Source organism: Saccoglossus kowalevskii, chromosome 16, assembly GCF_978046115.1.
Source record: "Saccoglossus kowalevskii chromosome 16, keSacKowa6.1, whole genome shotgun sequence".
Lineage (NCBI taxonomy): Eukaryota > Metazoa > Hemichordata > Enteropneusta > Harrimaniidae > Saccoglossus > Saccoglossus kowalevskii.
The window spans coordinates 26,139,674-26,160,605 of record NC_140656.1 but is presented as its reverse complement, the minus strand read 5'-3'; the positions used below and the strand labels follow the sequence as shown (position 1 = coordinate 26,160,605).

At 35.7% G+C, this 20,932-nt stretch overlaps 1 protein-coding gene across 1 annotated transcript; it reads right to left on the bottom strand.

Moving 5' to 3' along the window:
• Positions 1–871: 871 nt before the first annotated feature.
• On the bottom strand, positions 872–8,503 carry LOC144361203 (MAM and LDL-receptor class A domain-containing protein 1-like). Its single transcript, XM_078013388.1, has 11 exons — positions 8,341–8,503; positions 7,871–8,239; positions 6,758–7,120; positions 6,556–6,666; positions 6,061–6,243; positions 5,147–5,476; positions 4,620–4,733; positions 3,611–3,952; positions 2,836–3,009; positions 1,584–1,976; positions 872–1,233 (listed from the first exon to the last, which is right to left on the bottom strand). The coding sequence occupies exons 1-11, from the start codon at positions 8,501–8,503 to the stop codon at positions 872–874; spliced, it is 2,904 nt and encodes a 967-aa protein (XP_077869514.1).
• Positions 8,504–20,932: the final 12,429 nt, after the last annotated feature.

Here is a 20,932-nt window from a genome sequence, read left to right as displayed (position 1 = left end):
TGGATAGAGGGTCCTTAGTAACACCTACAGTCTGAAGTGTTTCCAGCTCTCGTTGACTGTATATAACAGTACGGCGTGCAGTGTCGTCTTGTACCGCTTGGAGTGTCAACTGCTTTAAGGTTACACCAAGGGCTGATTAAATGTTAGCTTAACAGCTGTTCATCAATGTCATTGGTAATGCAACAATAAACACATGTGTATATGTTTACAGGAGATGGGGAGTGCGTTTAGGATCTTGTCATCATCTTGTGATATAGACACATACACGTGGTAGAGTGTAACTCAAACTAAACGAGTGTCTAATTGCAAGTTGGCTCAGCACAGTATCAAAGGCTTGTTTCACACATGTGTTACAATCCAATTAATATGATTCAAATATACTTTCCTGCATGAACAATCGTAAACTAACGTTTCTAATCACTATACGTAACCATGCATATTGTTTCAATTGATGACAAGTTGTGTGCATTTTAATACATACAAATATAACATATGTAATCACTTGCTGTAATAAAAAAAATATTTCACAAATATAATGAGCTTTTAACATAAAAGTCACGAGTTCGGGCCTAAGTAAGAATATTGAGTCAGGTGAAGTAACATCTAAATTTCATACCAATATATTTATATAAAAGTCGTGGATTTGTAGATATCCTACTGGCAAGCAAAATCTAGATATTGTACTATTTAGTATCTGGTCTATAGGGATTCAGTCTAGTTAGTTCTTTAACAACGTTTATTCAAAACACTCCTGGCTATAGTTCTTGGTCTCATGGGCTATCTAGCTATATATTGTTTTCAGGAAGGAAATCCAATAACGTGATTTCCACATCGGTTTACAGAAACCATTATGTTCTGATACACATATCCGTCAGTTAGAACTTTGTTCAATAACAGAAATTCTCCACCCATAGCTCATATTCTCGTTTTTGTAATATGTTATCCAATCAATCCATATTTTGTTGGAATCCAACCAAAGATCCCGAGGTAATTGGGACCCGGAAAGATGCATGACTCTTGTAGACAAATCAAATGGGTCCTGGTGCAAACCGATGTCCAGATAGTCCATCCCTGGTCGTGTTGAGAAGTCTTGGAACATTATCTTCATATTGTTACCACTCGATGTAGATATATACCAGAGACAATTGTCATTATTTGCATACAAACTAGGATATCCAGGTGACGTCAGATAAAGAGTCTGTCCGGGTGTTAGAGTAATATTATATCCACATTCTGAAATCAATAAGATAATTTACAGTATATTCAAAAATATTAAACAATAGTATCAATTTAATGGCGGGTCCAATCCATAAGGTTATATAAGAAGCTTTCTAAAATATGATTGAAAAGTATCTTTTAAGTTAAAACAAAAAGTCATATTTTCTCTACTTTTACCGCAGGTTTATTCTATGCTGTTGTACATGAATCCGTATACAAATATATGGTAACTGGCCCACGTTTCGCTCAAACATTCGCCATTTACCATTGTCCTATTCAATACTTATATAAACTTATAATTGCGATTTTGTTTTCCCATATTCACACGTATTGTGTAGATAGATACAATTTTTCTAACAACTTACCAGAAAGACATGCTGAGTCAGATATTTTTACATCATCAAGAGCCACATTAGTTTTATGTAAATCCGTTGCTTCGAACATAATCTTGTAGCTGGTTGGGGTATTGAGCGGTATTTGAGCGAATCGCCAGTAGTATCCAAGGTCTCCGTGGCGGGTTAATAACAAATTCGGCGTCCATATATTGCTTGCTGTATACGCGTAGATATATACATTCAATGTAGAAGTAAATCGGTAATAGTTAGGATGTTCATAAGAGAATTCTTGGATATTACCCATTTGATACCAGAATTGTAAACATGACTTGTCGAAACTTGGCGTCAGTGTAACAGTTTTCAGTTTAGCAATATAACTGGCTGCAGACGAGATATACATGTAGTCCGGGAAAATGTATGCTCCTGTAAACAAATGCACAACATTTATCAAGAATGAAACCAGTAGACGTGCAATTTAATTAATTGTTTACTGTGATATTATAACTCAGTAATGGATTTAAATTTACGTACACATGTACTTTATACAATACTCAATACAGTTTGAGACCCTAATTATCAAAATTGTCACATTGAAAATGCCAGATTATTTTCTTTTGAACAAAAATACGGCTTTTATATCCTGGTCGCCCTACATCTTTGAAAACTCGTGTATATGTCATTAGCTCTACGTATACGAGTTCCAGTCACCGATATACACACTCAGAGATTATAGTCGTGTTTGCTTTAAAAAGTGGCGACAGAAAATTATAATAACACAAAGGTATTTTTATTCAAAAAAAAAATTATTTGCATCTGTGCAGAATATAAACCAACAGTGTAACTTGAGTTCATGTGTTATGTGTGTTCGCCGAATAAGCTGTGGTTATGCTCACGATAACAGGTGTCTTTGTCACTAAACTGTTCAGTGGCCTCGCTAAAAACATTTTGTTTACATGCCAAGCCTTCAAATCTTTGTAACCGATGGATTCCCTAAATCATATTCTTAAAAAGACAATCCATACCAAGTTTGGAATACAATGTTGCCACCGATATGAAATTTACGGGATTTATTCACACAAAATGTTTGGAAATTACACATTTAGTTACATCTATCGTGGGGCTGAAAGCGGCCTGAATTGTCAATACCTAGTATTAGGTATTCTTGAATTATTATGTATCCTGTGATATTTTGAGGTACTTTGAGGTATTTGCAGCAAATGTGGTTAACTTGAAATCCGAACCACGTCAGAAATGTCGACTACTTCATAGAGCAATCACGTACCTGATGTCGTTCCGTAAGTATGATCAACATAGACATGAGTTCTTTCGAAGTCAGCTGCACCATTCCCGTCTACCCAATCAAGGTTATCAGAGCTATCTGTCACCTGTACAAGTCCGCAGTTAGAAATGGTCTGGTCAAAGTTGCCTAAATAACCACGTTCGATCAGATTAGGTGCTAGAATGAAAATATATACACATATATAATATATTGTTATAGATCTGTCACCGTAAAGCCATAAGTTACGCGGTAAGTGGTATTTTACGGAGTATTTTCATTCTATCATATTACGGAATGACTAAGCGCATAAGCGTCCTCTAATAATAATTAAAAAAAACATGGCTGCCACCAGGGTTTGAACGGACCCCACACACATATGTTCTCTGATTCCGTTCTAAACATTTTGGATTTCGGCATTCCCATTATTTATCCTTGGAAGGAAAAGAATGATGTATAATAATGATAGTACGAGGAAACCTCAAAGTATGCACTCAGACAGTACACCGTCGCATCGACTTCCGCTGTGCGTCGGTCGATATACCACCGTACTGACTTCATACATACTTCGAAGTATTATCGTAATAACCTCATAATATATTACGCAACATAATATGGGAGAGTTATCAAATGCAACTTCTTTGCATTTTGCATTAAATAAATTATAATTTCAAATCACTTGTTTAGCGCATACCACGCGCGAAATATTGAGCAAAATCACTTTGGGGTTTTATGGTGGTTTTGATACCTATAAACAACGTTTCGTGAAAGTAACATGTACCTGATATTGTACTAACTTGTAGATTCCATCCCTGTGCATTTCCGGATATGTCATCAGATGTGAACTGCAGCCACATATCACGTCCATCAGAATTCCAGGTAGGGATAGACGTTCCATTTACACGTAAATCGTAGTGCAAGCTGACAAATCGGTTGTTACTAAAGTCCAGGTAATCGTTACCTTCAATATCAAAGTCCAATATAGTAACAACTAATGCATATCCCTCATCTGTCTGTACATGCCAAACGCATTCTTGATTGTCGCCATAGTAATCCGGATAGTTAGGTGACTGTATATTGGACAGTTGGTTCGGTGGTATGTTCACAACCCCGCCACAGTGTCCTAGAGTGAATTAACATGAATTTACATTTCCTAGTCAAGGCTCACATTAATAAAAAGTATGAGACGTACAGTAACTGAAAACTCGTTAATGAAAACAAATTTATACGATGACTCTCATTACATCATTATAATAAAGCAAAAAACCACACTGACTAAACCAGTCACTAATAAATAACTCTAGACTGCATTTACGTTTCCTTTAAATATTCGTGTTAAATATTAGATGTTCAAATTAAACAGCGTATGCACAATCCTTTATAGTTATATGACAATGGATGACGACAATTACACATACATACAACCTTTTTAGATAATAAACCATATGTGTTATTACTTATCCAATCAACAAATAATTATTAGCTAATACAAACTTTAAGGTACAATAATATCTTAACTAAAAGTCTAATTATGAAACAATATTCAATGGTTAAGAGTTATTTTCATAAATCATGGAATCCTTAGATGAACGTAGTTTAAATTTCAGCCATGGTCATGAACTATTTATTGGTTTTAATATATTACCATTTTTCATCTATTACTTGCTAACTGAATTAGCAGAGTCATATTATTCGCGTTTCTGACCACGTGAATACACAAACATTGAAGCACCATATGTTATGATTTTGAGTCCCTAATCACGGAACTAAAATAAAAACATCGATCATACCGCATAGTAATGTATCCTTTCCGTCTGCGCAGTAGCTTGCCCCAGAACAAGTGTGACTCCACAATACACAGCCTTCCCCTGTGTCACAGGCGTCCATTCCACTTTCACATGAACCTTTAACAAATTAAACAATTACTGTTGATACTATGTAAAAGCAAGTGGAATATAATGGAATGTGTACATTTTGGATACACGATTCTCCTTACTATAAGCGTTAGTATGAATGAATGAATGAATGAATGAGGTACGTGAGGTATTTACGCACAATAAATTACATATCATTGCAGTATTCCACACCCCATCACGTGATAACAATACATACTTGCTCCGTCATTAATATGTATTGATGCAAGCCTAAAATGTTATGATTACCGACGCCGTGGTACATATAAAACGTGTTAACATGCGGCTTTGTTTCCATTTAAACATGGGCGAATGACAAAATATTTGGACCATTAGTTACTGTTGCATATGCAATAACTGTACAACAAGCTGGTGTATTGTGTGGCACAAAAATATTCCCTTACATATGTCACTTTGAACGATAAGATCATCTATGGCTACACGAACGCCTTCACAACAGGTCTTTAAAACAGCCTCAAATTTGACCTGGAAATATGGAGAATTATTAGGAATCTCTATACGTCCCATCAGCCATTTATTCCCAAAATCTCCCTTTCTCGTCCAACTAGGCGACTCCGTCCCCTTTTCTGTAATGATGTATACGTTTAGTTCATTGGTGTTAGACCCGGTTAGGTAATACCAGAATTGTATACATGAAGAACCGTCAGGGTGATATAGTAATGAAGAAGCGGTGTTTGTAGATACATCAATGGAACTGATCGCCATGTAATATCCTGTGAAAACAATGTAATGATCCTTGATTAAGAAAAATCATAAGTAACACTGACTGTTCAATGCAACATTGGATAACGTATGTTTGATTTGGTGCGATTCTTCAATACATTCAAGAGATTGAGGCCTCGATTTAATAAGTCACAGGACTGTGCAGACATTCTTGAACATTCACAAAATGCCTTATCCATACTATAAATGTATTTCTTATGTATGATATAAATATTCGATTCTGACCACTGTTAATGTATAGATGTCAGAATATATAGCAACGTTAACGTTCTATGAATTATTGATTGTGAATCCTCATATATCTTGTCTTGTGTGTATTTTGTCTTATCTTTGTTATATTCCCATATCATATGCTGTACTGATTTACGTATATAGTCTTCCATGTGTCATATATCAAATGTATAATCTATAATCGGACAGTAACAACTTAGTACCATGGAACTAAGTAAAACAGATCAACATGAAACACTGGTCGGACTTATGATTTAGCCGCGCTGCGCAAAACAAATTAGGTAATGTTCAAAGTCTAGATTAGTAATCTATTTACAAAGGTCGTCATCTGATTTCATCTTACCATTTTTGCTACCATATGTATGATCGTTTACAGGAAAATCACTCTCTTGAAGGTTTGCTATCGCCGAGGCACCACTTGTTCTTATCCATCCAACGCCACTATCCCCGCTAGACTCAAACGTACTTGATCCTGCTTCTTCGAAGTTGATTAGTTGATCCAATGTTCCTAGGGCAGCTGTGGGAACTAGAGTTTGAAAAACAGTTCTTCAATATACGTTACGAGAATGGGTATTTATTGAATATGCATTTATTAATTTTGAAAAACGAAACAAGGTTGACATATCATATGCTGTGGCAAATAAATTAAAGACGAAAATAAAATAAGTCTTCATAGAGTTAAAAGCTCACTGGTTGAGTTGAGTAACTAACGTGTGAGTAAGTGTACGTCGAGTGGTTTGCCCATGATTGAATATTAGCCCAGTTTGAAACTTAAACAGAACATACAAGTTTACAAATCAGTTTTAGCTTACACATATCATTGTTAGTTAATACTTACGTTCTTGACACGATGGCTCAAAATAAGGCCAAACGCAATCGCAGAAAGTCAAGAAGTCATCACTGTAACGACAAATGCCTTCATTATAGCATGGTGGTTCGCATACAGCTTCTGAAAGCAACAATAAATTGATGAAGTAATTTCCTAATTTGATAACTTGCAACAAAATCGGAATTAGAGATAATTGGTTACGTATGCTTACCCGACATATGGCTGACGTGTATTTTCCATCCTAGTTCTCTGAATTCATCAAATTTCCGTCTGCCAGCAATCCAACGAATCCATACTACATTCCCACTTGACATAAAATCGCCCGGTAGAGGATCATCACCAATAAGGCGTAGTTCGCGCGTGTTCTCATTAAACTCCTTGTTTCCATTGCCCACCTCTAGGCTATCACGGTATTCATCCCCCTTGACATGGTCAAATTGTATTCGAATACGACTATCCTCTGATACCTCAATATACCATAGACAGTAATCGGTGAAAAAAAACATGTCTGGATAATTGGGAGAGGTTAGAGTAATATTGTCTCCTTCATCTAAAGTTACGTTACCACCACATCCTGTTATATAGAATATAAATGACAGACGAATAATTAAGTGATTTTCCGTTCAACTGCGAGATCTCGCGAATTGTGTGAAAGCCGCGCGCCGAACGTCTGCCGCAAAAATCGAACGATTTGATTTTGAACTCGAATTTCTTTATTTGCGATCGGTAACTCACATCGAGAGACCGATCTTTGACAGGGAAATATTGCGTTTGACTACCCTTACTTCATCGAAATTGACCATCATCAAATGTGTACAGCACATTATTAAGCATGGAAAGATGGAAATATCCACCAATTTGAAAATACCTTCACGTTTGTCGAATCCCACGCGATGTGAATTTGAATAATAGTGATAAATAATGGATTGCTCGGAAATATACAGCACTATACTGATACATTCGATTTAGATTGTACTCTGAAACGATTGATGATATGTTGAACAATTTCATTTGAGTAAGCACTCAATGAGTTCCAATCACTGAAACAACGATTTGAAATGTTTAGATATTCTCGATTGTAGATATTTTAACTACAAATTTAAGTTCACGCTGACTGACAAAAGCTATCATACCTACAGAACATAGAAAACTACTCACAACAGATAACAACAATATCAACAATAATAAGTACATACAGACACACGAGGTGTCTTATACATTGATATATATATATATATATAATGATATCTGTAATCAACTTTGATTTAGATTAAATTATATATCAATGGTAAAAGGCTAAACACATTTTAATAAATATACTCACGAGGAGTTTCACAAGGGCGCTCCTGAATCAGTACATCATCAACCTTGATGGCACAAATCTGAGATCCATGTGATGCCTCGATTACAATAACGTGTTCCTCGTCTGTTGTATAGGGTATCTGAACAAAGCGCCAATCATTCCTATTAGAGTACTCCAGGGCCTCCAACTTGAACATACTTGTACTTCGTTCGTCTGTTTCTCGCTTGACCTCTAGCTGGCAGAACTGCTCCCCGTGTATCACGAACCAAAACTGGAAACACGATGGTGTGGTCGAACCTGGGTACATGGTCGATCTCAATCTTGCTATATCACCTCCATAATGAGTGTCCCAAATAGGTTGGGATGGGTGCTCAATGGTCATTACATATCCTGTTTGATAGAACAACAAATTAATACTTTGTACAAGTGTAAAATAAAATATTGTTAATGCCATAGGTAAAAATCCGCAAACAAATACAGTCGTGTCATACCATTGTCAGTGCCAAATGTGTGGTCCAACTCTTTGCTTTGAGCCCATGATGTTTTCCCCAGAGATTCCGTGGTGAATCCACAAATCATTTCATCTTCAAAAGTACACAACTCACTGGGTGGAATTGCTGCGAACATCAAGACTTTCAGTAATATTGATGACATACTATATTACTGAAAGAGGAAATACACATATCATGCATATTCTTGAAAAGCACGTACACATTTCTTGTCTTTCCTTTGTATTTAATCAATTCGCTAATTTACAATTTGCTTTTGGATTTTAGCCTTATTTATTAATTAATTAATTAATTAATTAATTAATTAATTAATTTAGTTATTTATTTATTTATTTATTTATTTATTTATTTATTTATTTATTTATTTATTTATTTATTTATTTATTTATTAGTTAGTTAGTTAGTTAGTTCCTTTTTGATTCTACGGGTAAATAATATATCAATAACGACTGGACAGTGAGAAAAATAAAACCGAAAAACCCCGCGGGCAGGCCAACACCAAGTGGCACGGGATAACAGTCATCCGTTTGACACATTTCTCGGTTCAAAATAAAACGATTAAACGATTACAAATGATTACCGGGGGTTACAAACAAGTAAACAATGAACAAATGACGAGAGGTGAATTAGAGACATGTACGACATTGGACAATAAAAATAACAAATGGTTGTACACTCAAATAACAATAGGTAAATGATAAAAAGTTTAGAAATTGCAATTCTAAAAATACTTAAAGGTACAATAAATCTATTAAAAAGCAATTGAAAAGGCGGGTTTGTAAAAAGGATATTATTCAGCCATTGTCTAAGATATCGGGGATTATCAGTGAGTTGCCATCTAGGATTGCAATGGCATCATTAACGCAGCACTGTGTTTCAAATACATCTAGAGACTTTGTGAGCAGGTGATAGTTGTATTCGTTAGTTACCCGATACCTAATTTTTGATTTAAAACACTGTAACACATTTGTTTGTACTCGATCGTTTAACCTTTCATATCGTGTTACGTGAGTTGCCACTTTTATATGGTTGTAATTATGTGACAGAGCAAACGATGTGTAGCGGTTCCTTTGCTTGGTGGGCTTAGTACGTACCAAGAAAGTGGTATAGTGTCTATATTTATAAGTTTATTGGTAATTAATTTCAGCAAGTTGAAAAGTGGGGCGAGTCTTGAGCATTCAATAAAAATGTAGGTAAGATCGTTCATTTCGTCACAGAAGGGACAAGTATCAGTGGTCTGGATTTGGTTTTTAAAAGAAACCCGCCAATAGGATGGGCGCCGTGGAGCTTGCGTCAATTAAGGTCGCCGTCTTTCTCTGTGATTGGAGTCATATAACAATCTTTAAAGATGGGTTTAGAGTTGGGAGAGAGAGAAAGTAAGTCGTGCCATATAGTGTTGAACTGTGAGTTGCGGTTGGAAAAATATTGAGACTTTATCAGGAATTTGTAAATTTCACCCCTCTCAAATTTGTAGAGTGGAGTATTCAGAAGGATATCATTATCGTCGTCTCTATAACAAAGTTTAATGTAATATTTGATTTTAGTTGACTCATCGGTCACTTTTTGATTGAGTATAGTTCTCTTCCACTCTACAGGTATGGCCCGATGAATCACATCGAGTGCCATCCCCGCTAGCCGCCTCGAATACACTTTTACTTAGTTAGTTAGTTATTTAAAATTCCGTGTATAAAATATCCTGTTAAAATAGTATATCCTTAACGTCCCTCGTTATTATTTTTTTAATTGCACAAATGTATGAATATCACCACAAATAAATTCAAATAAAAACACACAATACGATCCACTTACTGGTTAGCGGATTCAGCAGGTTCTCGTGATACATTAAATCAATTACCCTGCATTGACCGCAGGGTAAGACCGTGATTTTTGTTAACTACCGGACTGAGATTAGATGGAATATTCTAAAGACATTATAAGAGAAAGAGAATGTACGTATTTCATTTGGACACATTGTTTATTATTTAAAGGGTGTGATATGTTAGCAACGAAACGAAAATTGGTTTAAACAGCGCCCTCTGTCAGAGAATTATGAAAATTACTTCTTCATAGTGTTTTTCTGTATTTCAAAACAAAATATTGCTTTTCTCAATCGAAGGATTCCATTCGTTGACAGAGCTTTTTCAATTCTTCAATTCTCAGATGTTAAACGTTAAAGTTATTTCAAAAAATCCTCGAGAGAAATCAACACATGAAATGTTGGAGAGAGACAGCTGATTTTGTACGTCGGTCTTCACGCCCCCTATGAGAAAAAATATTAGGTCATGTCGATGCGATTCTTGAACCAGGTAAAGTTCCAAAGGCATTAAATATACGCTATTCGCAAATAACCATGTCGTTGAGAAGGTGACAGCAATGAAAGTTAATTTCTCCCACATTACATAAAAATATACATAGACCGTAAAATAGTTTCTATTGCAAAATAATTTAACCATCAGTTTAATTTGGTGCCACTAGTTTTGAGTATTACACGTGTATTTTTTAATGCGTTCAAAATTGTTCAATTTTAAAATGTGAGGTCACAGTGATTTTTCAAACAGCTAACAAATTAGGTAACATATTTTATAGTAAAATCTATTTAAAACTTTTTTGCGCAATTCTCAGTGGGCAATATCACCATAGTGAATCATCTAAGTGGCCATGCATTCTCAATAAAGTGCCGAGTATCGAAATGCATTTTGACACCGTTTTGCAGAGACGATTTTTTTGTATTGCTCATGAATATGAATTTATGCAAATGACGCGATCTTGTTCAGCCCATCATAAACAAGGAATGTGTTTAGAATGGAATACTGTGTATTGGATAAAAACAACTTGGTACCATGGTGCTCTCGCTTTCAATGACTCGGAGTTCCCGGCGGCCATTTTGCAAATACAGTCTATTGTCAATCATACTCGGCATAGTTCTTGTTTCTCTTTGTGATGTAGATACATTTTATTAGCTATACAAATACATTACCTGATATTCGAAATTGAAATAAATTTCGTTCCTCGGGTGAAGATGCTTTAAATTCGATTGAAGTTGGCGCATTCAGGATCCAGCGAGAGTTTGGCCTCGTTATCAAAGTCGGTGCATACGATTTGGTCCATTCACCCCCGATGCGCATACTCCAAAGGTTATCGAGGTAAATGACTGACAAATCTAGCAAGAAGTTGTCTTCAGCACTGATAATCCATTCGCAATCCATCGATGTCGAAACTGACTCTGGATAGCCTTGAGATTGTAGTATAATAGACCCGAACGCTGGCACTGAAATATTCCCGCCACAGACACCTTTTGAAATGTAACAATACAGTCATCGATAAAATTACTGTGAACTGTGATTTATTCAAGGTGTTGTCACAGTCAACAATTGTAGTTTTATAAAGTGTTAACAACGTGATGTTTCAACATTTATTCACGCACCATGGAACAAAGAACGTGTATTAGTTTAAACTGACATATAATGTCATTCGCTTAAATTATGTTAATGGACTTATGATGTGCTGACAAAGTACTGAAAATGGGGAGTAGAATTAGAATAAAGAGAGAAATATGCATATGAATAAAGTATTTGTATTTGATCTTGGTCATGTAATTAATCAATGCGGCATACTGGTGAAAGTTCAAGACTAGCGGGGTAAATTCTCGCCGCTTTATTGACGAAAATACAAACTCCTGCTGTTACATTGGCGGGAATAAGCGGCGAGTAACTGTATTCTTGTCGATGAAGCAATAAGAATGTGTAATATCGGCAATTGAGTGGTGATAGTGAAACCAATCCTCGTCGAATGCGGGAAAGTGTCATTTTCTAACTCTAGACTCGCATTACTTATCAATAGTGATGATGTTTGTTCATATGTAATACCTACCACACATGACTTCGTCGCTACCGTCGTCACACTGAGTGACATTGTCGCATGCGTCATCCCAAGCAACACAACCGAGCCCATCTTCACAATTAAAATCTCCGGGCATACACGAAGGACCTGCAATACAAATGCGGAACAATGATGTACCGCCGGAAAAAAATGAGATACTAAATTACTGAACTCAAGGTGTAGGTGATACAAGTAAGATATCATCAAGTTAATTGGGAGGACACCAACAGCAACCAATAAATCTTTGGCACATAATTAAAATGTGGTATCCATCTATCGGAGCGAACTAAAAAAAATAATAAATTCCAATTCATAAAATTAAGTTGAAATAAACAACACACCGGATATCGGGGAACTAACAAAAGATCCGATGTGCATTTAATCGTGAATAGCTTCCATTAGTTTAAAGTAAATATCTGACACGTTGAATGAATCATTTCACAAACTAGTACAGCCTTGTCGAACAACAGATTTGAAACAATCAGTCACTAGAGGGCGATGTTCGCCGAAATTATTGTATACACATGCTAGAGAGCATGTTTCTGTCCCTCAAATTGGGTTTTATTCGGTTCCGTCACTGTTAGTTTTTTTGGGGACTATTTTGTTTGCTTTGTTCTAAAATATTGAACAAATTAAACAAAAACAAAACAAAATACAGTGTCATTAACAATTTAGAAATGAAATAATCAGAAGAAAAATACTAATTTATACTTCATGACATACTCTCTACAGTGGTGTTTTCCTTTTAACAGAAATAAGAATAATTTCCATGAATGCCGTCGCGGAAAAAAAATATCGTTACTACTTACACGATGCGTTATGAAGTATGATATCATCGATAGCCAATGCGTTTGTACTTGCTTGTTCCGTGGTACCAACAAAAGCTAATTGGAAATTCGAAGCATCTGACGTAAACTGCACGTGTTTGAAAACCCACTGCAATGGTATCCGACTCCTAAGATCGGACGAACTCCAGAGAACTTCTCCTAAACTGCCATTGGTGTACACTTGTACAGTAATCTCGGCATTGTCTTGTCGAATGGAGTGTAGATACAAGTAGTACCAGAACTGAAGACAGTAAGGCCCACCATTGCCTTCAAATGTAGGTGATAATATTATGGCTGTACCATAATTTATATAAAACCCTGGATCCAAATACAAGTAATGTCCTGTATTGAATGAAGAAAAGTCAATACAATTTCTGATCAGTTATTTTGGAATTCCAAGTACGGACAGGTTTGACAAAGTAATACAATTAGAATAATATTTTCAATACAAATGCAAATACAACTGTTACAATAGTGTAGTCGCGGGGTGCTCACAAGATTTCTTCGCGTGAATCGCTAATCACACAACGTACTCCCGGTAACACGTGGGCGGAGCGAAACGAATTCTCGGCGTAGTCACACGTTATGGTTACAGTGAATGTACGCAATTATATTATCACGATAAGCTCCTAGTGAACGACATTAATGGTTATTTCACATTATAATTGTTTAGTGTTCCATATAAATTATTACCGTCATCCCAGTGTAAGTTGTGTCCAATGAATAAACAACAATATATAACAAGTCATTGTCAATGACACGTCCCCGTTCCGTTCATATTTGAGTGAAATATACATTCAAAGCAGATCATGACCGAAATGCACCTGCATATGTACAACACATTGTACTAAATCTGAACAAAATCCATCTATGCATGACTGAGATCCGGTTCTGGAATTGTGAAAATATGTGATTTTGATGCATTTTCGGCCTTAAAATGGCCGCCATTTGGTTATCGTTAATGAGATCATGAAACAAATGCACATACATATTTGTGACATGATGTACCTTGTGTGTGTGAAGTTTGAACTCGATCAATCCAGGCATGTCTCAGATACATATCCAGAACTGAATTCTTTAAAACAAAATGGCCGCCAGTCGGCCATTTCAAACCCGATCCCCCCAAAAAATGACGTGCATCAAGGTCCTATTATGTTTAATGTATGTACCAAATTTGAACAAAATCCGTCCATGCATAACTGAGACTCGTTCCGGAATGGTGAAAATGTGCAATTTCAATGCAATTTCGGTCTTAAAGCGGCCGCTGTTTGGCTATCGTTAATGAGATCATGAAACAAATGCACATACATATTTGTGACATGATGTACCTTGTGTGTGTGAAGTTTGAACTCAATCAATCCAGGCATGTCTCGGATACGGATCAAGAACTGAATTTTTTAAAACAAAATGGCCGCCAGTCGGCCATTTCGAACTTGATCCGAAAAAAAAATGACGTGCATCAAGGTCCTATTATGTTTAATGTATGTATCAAATTTGAACATAATCCGTCCATGCATAAATGAGATCTGGGTCCGGAATGGTGAAAATGTGCGACTTCGATGCATTTTCGGCCTTAAAATGGCTGCTATTCGGCTATCGTTAATCGGATTATGAAAAAAATGCATGTGCATATGTCCCATATAATGTGTGATGTATGAGTGAAGTTTGAACTTAATCGGTCCATGCACGTTCAAGATACAGGTGATCACGGACGGACGGACGGACGGACGCACACAGGGCAAAACATAAGTCCCCGTTTTCGGACTACGTCCGAACGGGGACTAAAAAACGTATTATTCATACACACTTCCAAGAAGTACAAATTTACCCGCGATTCGATAGAGTAGCTAATGAAAGATGCTTAACCATACGAGTCTGTAAGGTGTGTACGTTTTATACTTATGACTTCGATGCAATAGTTATTAAGAGGGGAGGCAAGGGGGGTAGCTGGTACAGTTTTACGGGAAATAAAAAGGGCTTTTTACAATTTGCAAGGAAAAAAAAGACGTTTTTACAGTTTAAAATGTTAAAAAATGGAACATTGAATGGTCCAAAGAGCTCTCCGACTCAAATGCTCCGCCATTACTGCGCCGTGTGTAGAGACGCATGCGCATATTACCCTCGTAATGCTCTTCATTCGGTTAGAGGGCCTTTTACGTCTTGGACATTGAATTTTGTAGTGAATTGTGTCATCTAGTCCTTTTACAGTTTCTGAAATGTAATTTCCCTAGATATTTTTTACGATTTTTTTATTTGGATGTAAATTCTTGTACGTACCGAGAAAAATGACACATTTTTACAGTGTACGAAAAAAATGTTTGATTGATTACGTTGTACGTCTAGCCTGTGATTACAGAATTACGAAATTTATTTTTTTCTATTTACGTTGTACGAACAAAAAAATATTGCAATTACGTTGAACGAAAATAACCCTTGCCCCCCCCCCTCTATTAACAGTTGACAACTTTCGGCGATAGTAAACTTCATGCGAGATATTATACATATATACGAATGACGGCGCTGTTTTATTTTATTTCTAGTTCGTTGACATTACATGTTGAATTGGACATGACATTTTACCATTTCGGCTTATCTAACAATACCACCTATCAGCATAGATAACTGTACCTACCCTTAAAATCCCCGTACGTGTGGTCAATGATAGCATCTTCAGGGTATGATTTAAAACCGTCCCCACGCTGTATAAGCCATACCGGTACGTAGTATATGTCATCGGTTGGCAGGTCCTTATACCCGCACATACCCGGGCTTTCAAATGTACATAGTTCGTTGAACTGTACAGGATCTAATCCAAGAAAAAAACAAGAGCGTATGTAATACATTGTTCGTGTTTAGAGTCGCGCGTCCGTCGCGTCAAATGTATCATTTTCCCAGTAGCCAAAGATGCAGGGTTTAACGTTTTTTAATGTTTTTTTTTTACTAAATACGAGAATGACATGTTTGTTTGTGTCGCCATGATATACTCAGTCGTCTTACTGGCACCATAGTTCCGGCCAATCTCGCTTTGGGATGTACAATCAGAGACCCCCCCCCCCTCCCCTGGGAAAGTGGTGTTATTACGAATTTTATTCGTTTGTATAGTCGGGTGTAATAATAAATCAAGCAAAATTAAAGCAATATATATAGTATATATAAACAAAAATTGTTTTTATTGACATTGTTTGGACGACGTTTTTTGTTCTCATGACTTGTAGGAAAGTTTTAGTGTATTGCCCACAAACTAGCAGTATACGCCATTGGGGGGTCTGCCGAATAATATAATTGTGATCTTCGCCAGCCATGGTTTTGTGTTTACTCAGGCCGTGTCAAACCGCCTGTCTAGTAGGTGAGGTCGACGCACACAGTTGTTACTATGTATGTTTTGTTGTTTTATCAATGTCATACTGCAAATTTATGAGAGTGAACCGACACATTTACATGTGCAAACCATATGACATAATATAAACTGACCATAATATACTGTAGTAGTTTCTGACACTGTAATCGTGGTTGCTTCGACATCAGCTTGTGTTACGGTGATCGTTTCACTAGGGGTTGCCGACACGGCTGAATCTTGCTGAGTGTTACTCTTTCCATCCCCGACTTGATCATCCCTGAAAACTATAGTTCAGTAGATGATAATATACAATATGTGATGTACAGCTGACTCTAATATCAATTTGATAATTATCTAATTTGCACATTGTTTACTTCGTATTACGTGATAAACTAATTCAATGAAATTTGATACACATATCTAAGCATAAAGTTATCTACTGTTTGTTTTGTTTTTTTTCATTGATTGATGTTTAACCTTATACATTTTCTAGTATTGAGTCATAAGTCTCAGTCTTGAGTCTTCAATCTTTTCTGAGACAAATACATCGCTCTCCGCGCACTGATATTTCGGCGGACAATTACCTTCTTGTTGAGTTATACGAAGCATTTGTGCACATACGCGGTTATATAAGACTATCTCGTCTGGTAATGTTATAGTGACGTCATAACCGTATCAAGATGAATGTGAGATTTACCCAACTTTTAGAACACTCGTGATATTCTGCACTACAGCGCATGCGTGTTTATTGAAAATTAAGCATTATATTAAACCAAAATGACATTTACCTTGGCTCCAAACAACATAACCAATAACAGCTAAACACACGACAATTACCAGTACTACAATCGCCACGACAACTGGACGTCGGAGCCTTCCGCGGTTTGATTCTTTATTCTGAGAGGATGGACCCGCTATGCTGACTGACACAGAGGGGTCGTATTTTTCTGCATTATCCACCTTAACAATCGACTGCAATAATAAACAAATAATGGGAAAAACAGAAAATGATATTTTTGAATTTAAATTCCTAATTTGAATAATCACATGTGAGCAACATATGAACACTAGATTTTGTGTTGTTCGTGTGAATTCTTATCTAATGCAATCATTATGAATCGAATTGAAAAGTTAAATCAAATAAAAGTAGCTCAAAAAGTGGCCTTCATTGATTAAAACATTGGAAATTATGTTTGATTTGATAATAAGACACGCGACTTTCAGTATAGGCTACGTTCAGTGCTCCATTATTTCTGGATTTGTTTCCATGCCAACAAATTTTCATAATTTCTCGCGATGAGTGCAATAGTGGGAGGCGATCTGCATACAGCACAATGAGAGAATGTGACTTTAATAAGAGGATAGTACATTAATAATTTACATAACCATTAAAAGACGTACGTCACTGTTTTCAAAACTCAGTTAATCACCGAGCCCAGATATGATCAATATATATATAGAAAATCTGGAACCCGATCACAATTTAAAGTTATTATGTCATTAGAATGAAGTATGTATGAGTACTATTGAACACTAGAACAACAACAGATATAACCATTTGTCGCCATGCGATGCAAAGTATAGACTACTCAGTATATACGTAATAATGTGGTCATACACGTACTAGACATAGGAGCTGCCATTGCCAGAAACAATTATATTGATCATATACCAGTAATATACCAGCAATGGGTCGACATACACATACCATAAACAGAGGAAAGTGATGAAACCTAAGACGAGTTCAAAGTCTCTCTGGTATGAGATATCATATGTATTCCCATTATCACAATTCTTTAATAGCAAAGAAAATTCGAAGCCAAAACGATTGCTAGAGTTGAAAAAACGTTGACATTTTAATGTTCATTACGTATTTCGTACAATTTGCGCAAATTGAAATTTGGTCCAAATGCCTGTCGTAAGGTTAATGCTTCAACTAGTCAATTTGATATTTTGTATATAACAAAGCTACCTACGAGAAAAATAAAATAATTTTGATCAGAAACGTGGTTTGGATGTCATTTGTTTTTCTTGAGCATTTTAATCAATCAATTTGATATTTTGCATGAATTTCTAAAGTTAATTTTGAAAAAATAAAAATAAAATAGTGTTGATCAGTCACATAGTTTGTACGCCATCTTAGATATTCGGCACAAATCGCCACAATTAGGAACATTTGTGTCTCATAAATGCTTCAACTGATCAACTGACATGTTTGCATTTTGTTAGAAAAATAACTTAATATATATAATATAACATTCCTTTTTATCTAATAGGAGAACTATTCTTGGTCTTATTTTTTCCAGTTCCGTCTGTTAATGGGTTTGCCTGTTGAACTTTGTATTGAATAAATAAAAAAAAAAATAAAAAAAATATCAGTACATAAAAAGGCATGTTCAATACACCCGACAAACTTGCTCTGTCATTGTTTTAGTCATGGACCTATCGAGATCATACACAATGAATACATATAAATTAACACATAGATTTGTAGCTTGAATAAAAGGCTCAAATCTAAAAATTACATTGAATATACATCGAATTATATATGTTTTTTTTTTTTTTACTATGACTTGCTCGTCAGCTGACTATGTCTCACCAATCCGGAATAGCACTCATCGAATGCGACGCAACGATCACCGCCCTTTGATTATGCAACATTGCTATGACCTTTATATATTGTCATATAGCATGTTATACATATACCAAGGACATGACAGTCAACGATCGACCTACTTTTAGCTGAATTCCTCCTTCAGTGGTCATTGTTGACTATAGTTGTAGCATGGGTTATTCACATATCTTCATTGACTCAGGTGCATGGGTCTGTCTGCGATGATTCAGACGCAGACAAATAAATATTGAACTTCGATGGCTTAAACGACCCGACGATGTGCCAGCCTTGTCTGTCAATTTGCTTCCAAACTGTAACCGCTAGATCAATATAGCTTCTAGCAAGGCATGCTTGTAATATGACGTTCGTTATGCCTACACAGGGTGGTTCATAAGTTCATTTTATATAGATGTGTATCAGATTACGCCATAGTCTGCAGTATTTTAAAGAATAGGATGCACTTGGATAAATTAACCTTGTACTCAATACACATACACATGCGCATTACAAGCTTTGTCTGCAAACACGCTGGTTGTAAATCACTCGCAGCATAGAAGGTTCATGACCTTCCGTGCTCATAGTGATATATCCGAATGAAAGATGGTCGGCTGGAGAAGATACACATTTTTATATTTCCGGTTTTAGATATAATAATGTCTAAAAATTGAATGAAAGAATGTGTCATAATAACTTACTTCGTATGACAACGTTCACAGATTGTTATCAACTTTGATTATGTGAAAATTTGTATATGACCCTCGCCCGATTAAACTTAAATCAAAGAAAGCTTAGAAAGAGCTCCCGTGTGCTGAGAGTATTGAAGACACATTAAAAATTAATTACAAATTACTTGTATTTAAGATATTGATGGAAAAGCTGAAAACTAATTATGTAAATCAGGTAACTAATATGAACAGATTTGAGTGTAAAACTAATAAGGCCTGCGTGATGAATATCTATGTTATTATTAGAGAATTAATATGAACAAATTTCAACCCAAAATTAATCAGGTCTGCCTATTGTCCAAGAGCATTTATGTACCAAATTTTATTCAAATGTGATGGTCAGTAATTGAGATATCAGTGTTAATTAATTATGTTAATTAGGTGATTAATAAGCACAAATATTTACCAAAAACTAATTGGATCTCTGCATAGTCCTAGGTTCATTGAAATGTGATGATGAGTACTCTTTAAAAGTGTCATTAAAATCCAATTGGTGGTTCTTTATATAGCAGTGGAACATTCATGGACAGGTAATTAGGTAATTAATGTCCACAATTATTTACTGTAAAACTAATCAGGTCTCTGCATAGTCCTAGAAGATCTATGTAGCAAGTCTCATTGAAATATGATGATTATTACTTGAGATATCAGGTGGAAAGCTGAAAATTAACTAATTATGCTAATAAGTTAATTAATATGCACAAATATTTACCCCAAAACTAATCAGGTCTCTGCACAGTCCTTAAGTAGCTATGTACCAAGTTTCATTGAAATATGATGATTACTACTTGAAATATCAAAAGCTGAAAACTAATTAATTATGCAAATTAGGTAATTAATATGTACTGATATTATCCTAAAAACTATCAGGTCTGTGCAGTGTCCTATGACATCTATGTACCAAGTGTCATTAAAATGTGATGATTACTACTTGAAATATCGAAAGCTGAAGATTAATTAATTATGCAAATTAGATATTTAATATGTACTGATATTACCCTAAAAACTCAGGTCTGTGCAGTGTCCTGTGACATTTATGTACCAAGTTTTATTAAAATGTGATGATTAGTACTTGAAATATCAAAAGCTGAAAAATAATTAATTATTCAAATTAGATATTTAATATGTACTGATATTACCCTAAAATCTACCAGGTCTGTGCAGTGTCTTATGACGTCTGTGTACCAAGTTT

Coding starts and splice junctions, on each gene's coding strand:
- LOC144361203 (XM_078013388.1), bottom strand. CDS start 8,503: ATGTCATCAATATTACTGAAAGTCTTGATGTTCGCAGCAATTCCACCC. Junction 4,734..5,146: donor TATCGTTCAAAGTGACATAT/GTAAGGGAATAT, acceptor AATTTGTTAAAG/GTTCATGTGAAAGTGGAATG. Junction 1,977..2,835: donor TACTTACGGAACGACATCAG/GTACGTGATTGC, acceptor ATTTGTTTACAG/GAGCATACATTTTCCCGGAC.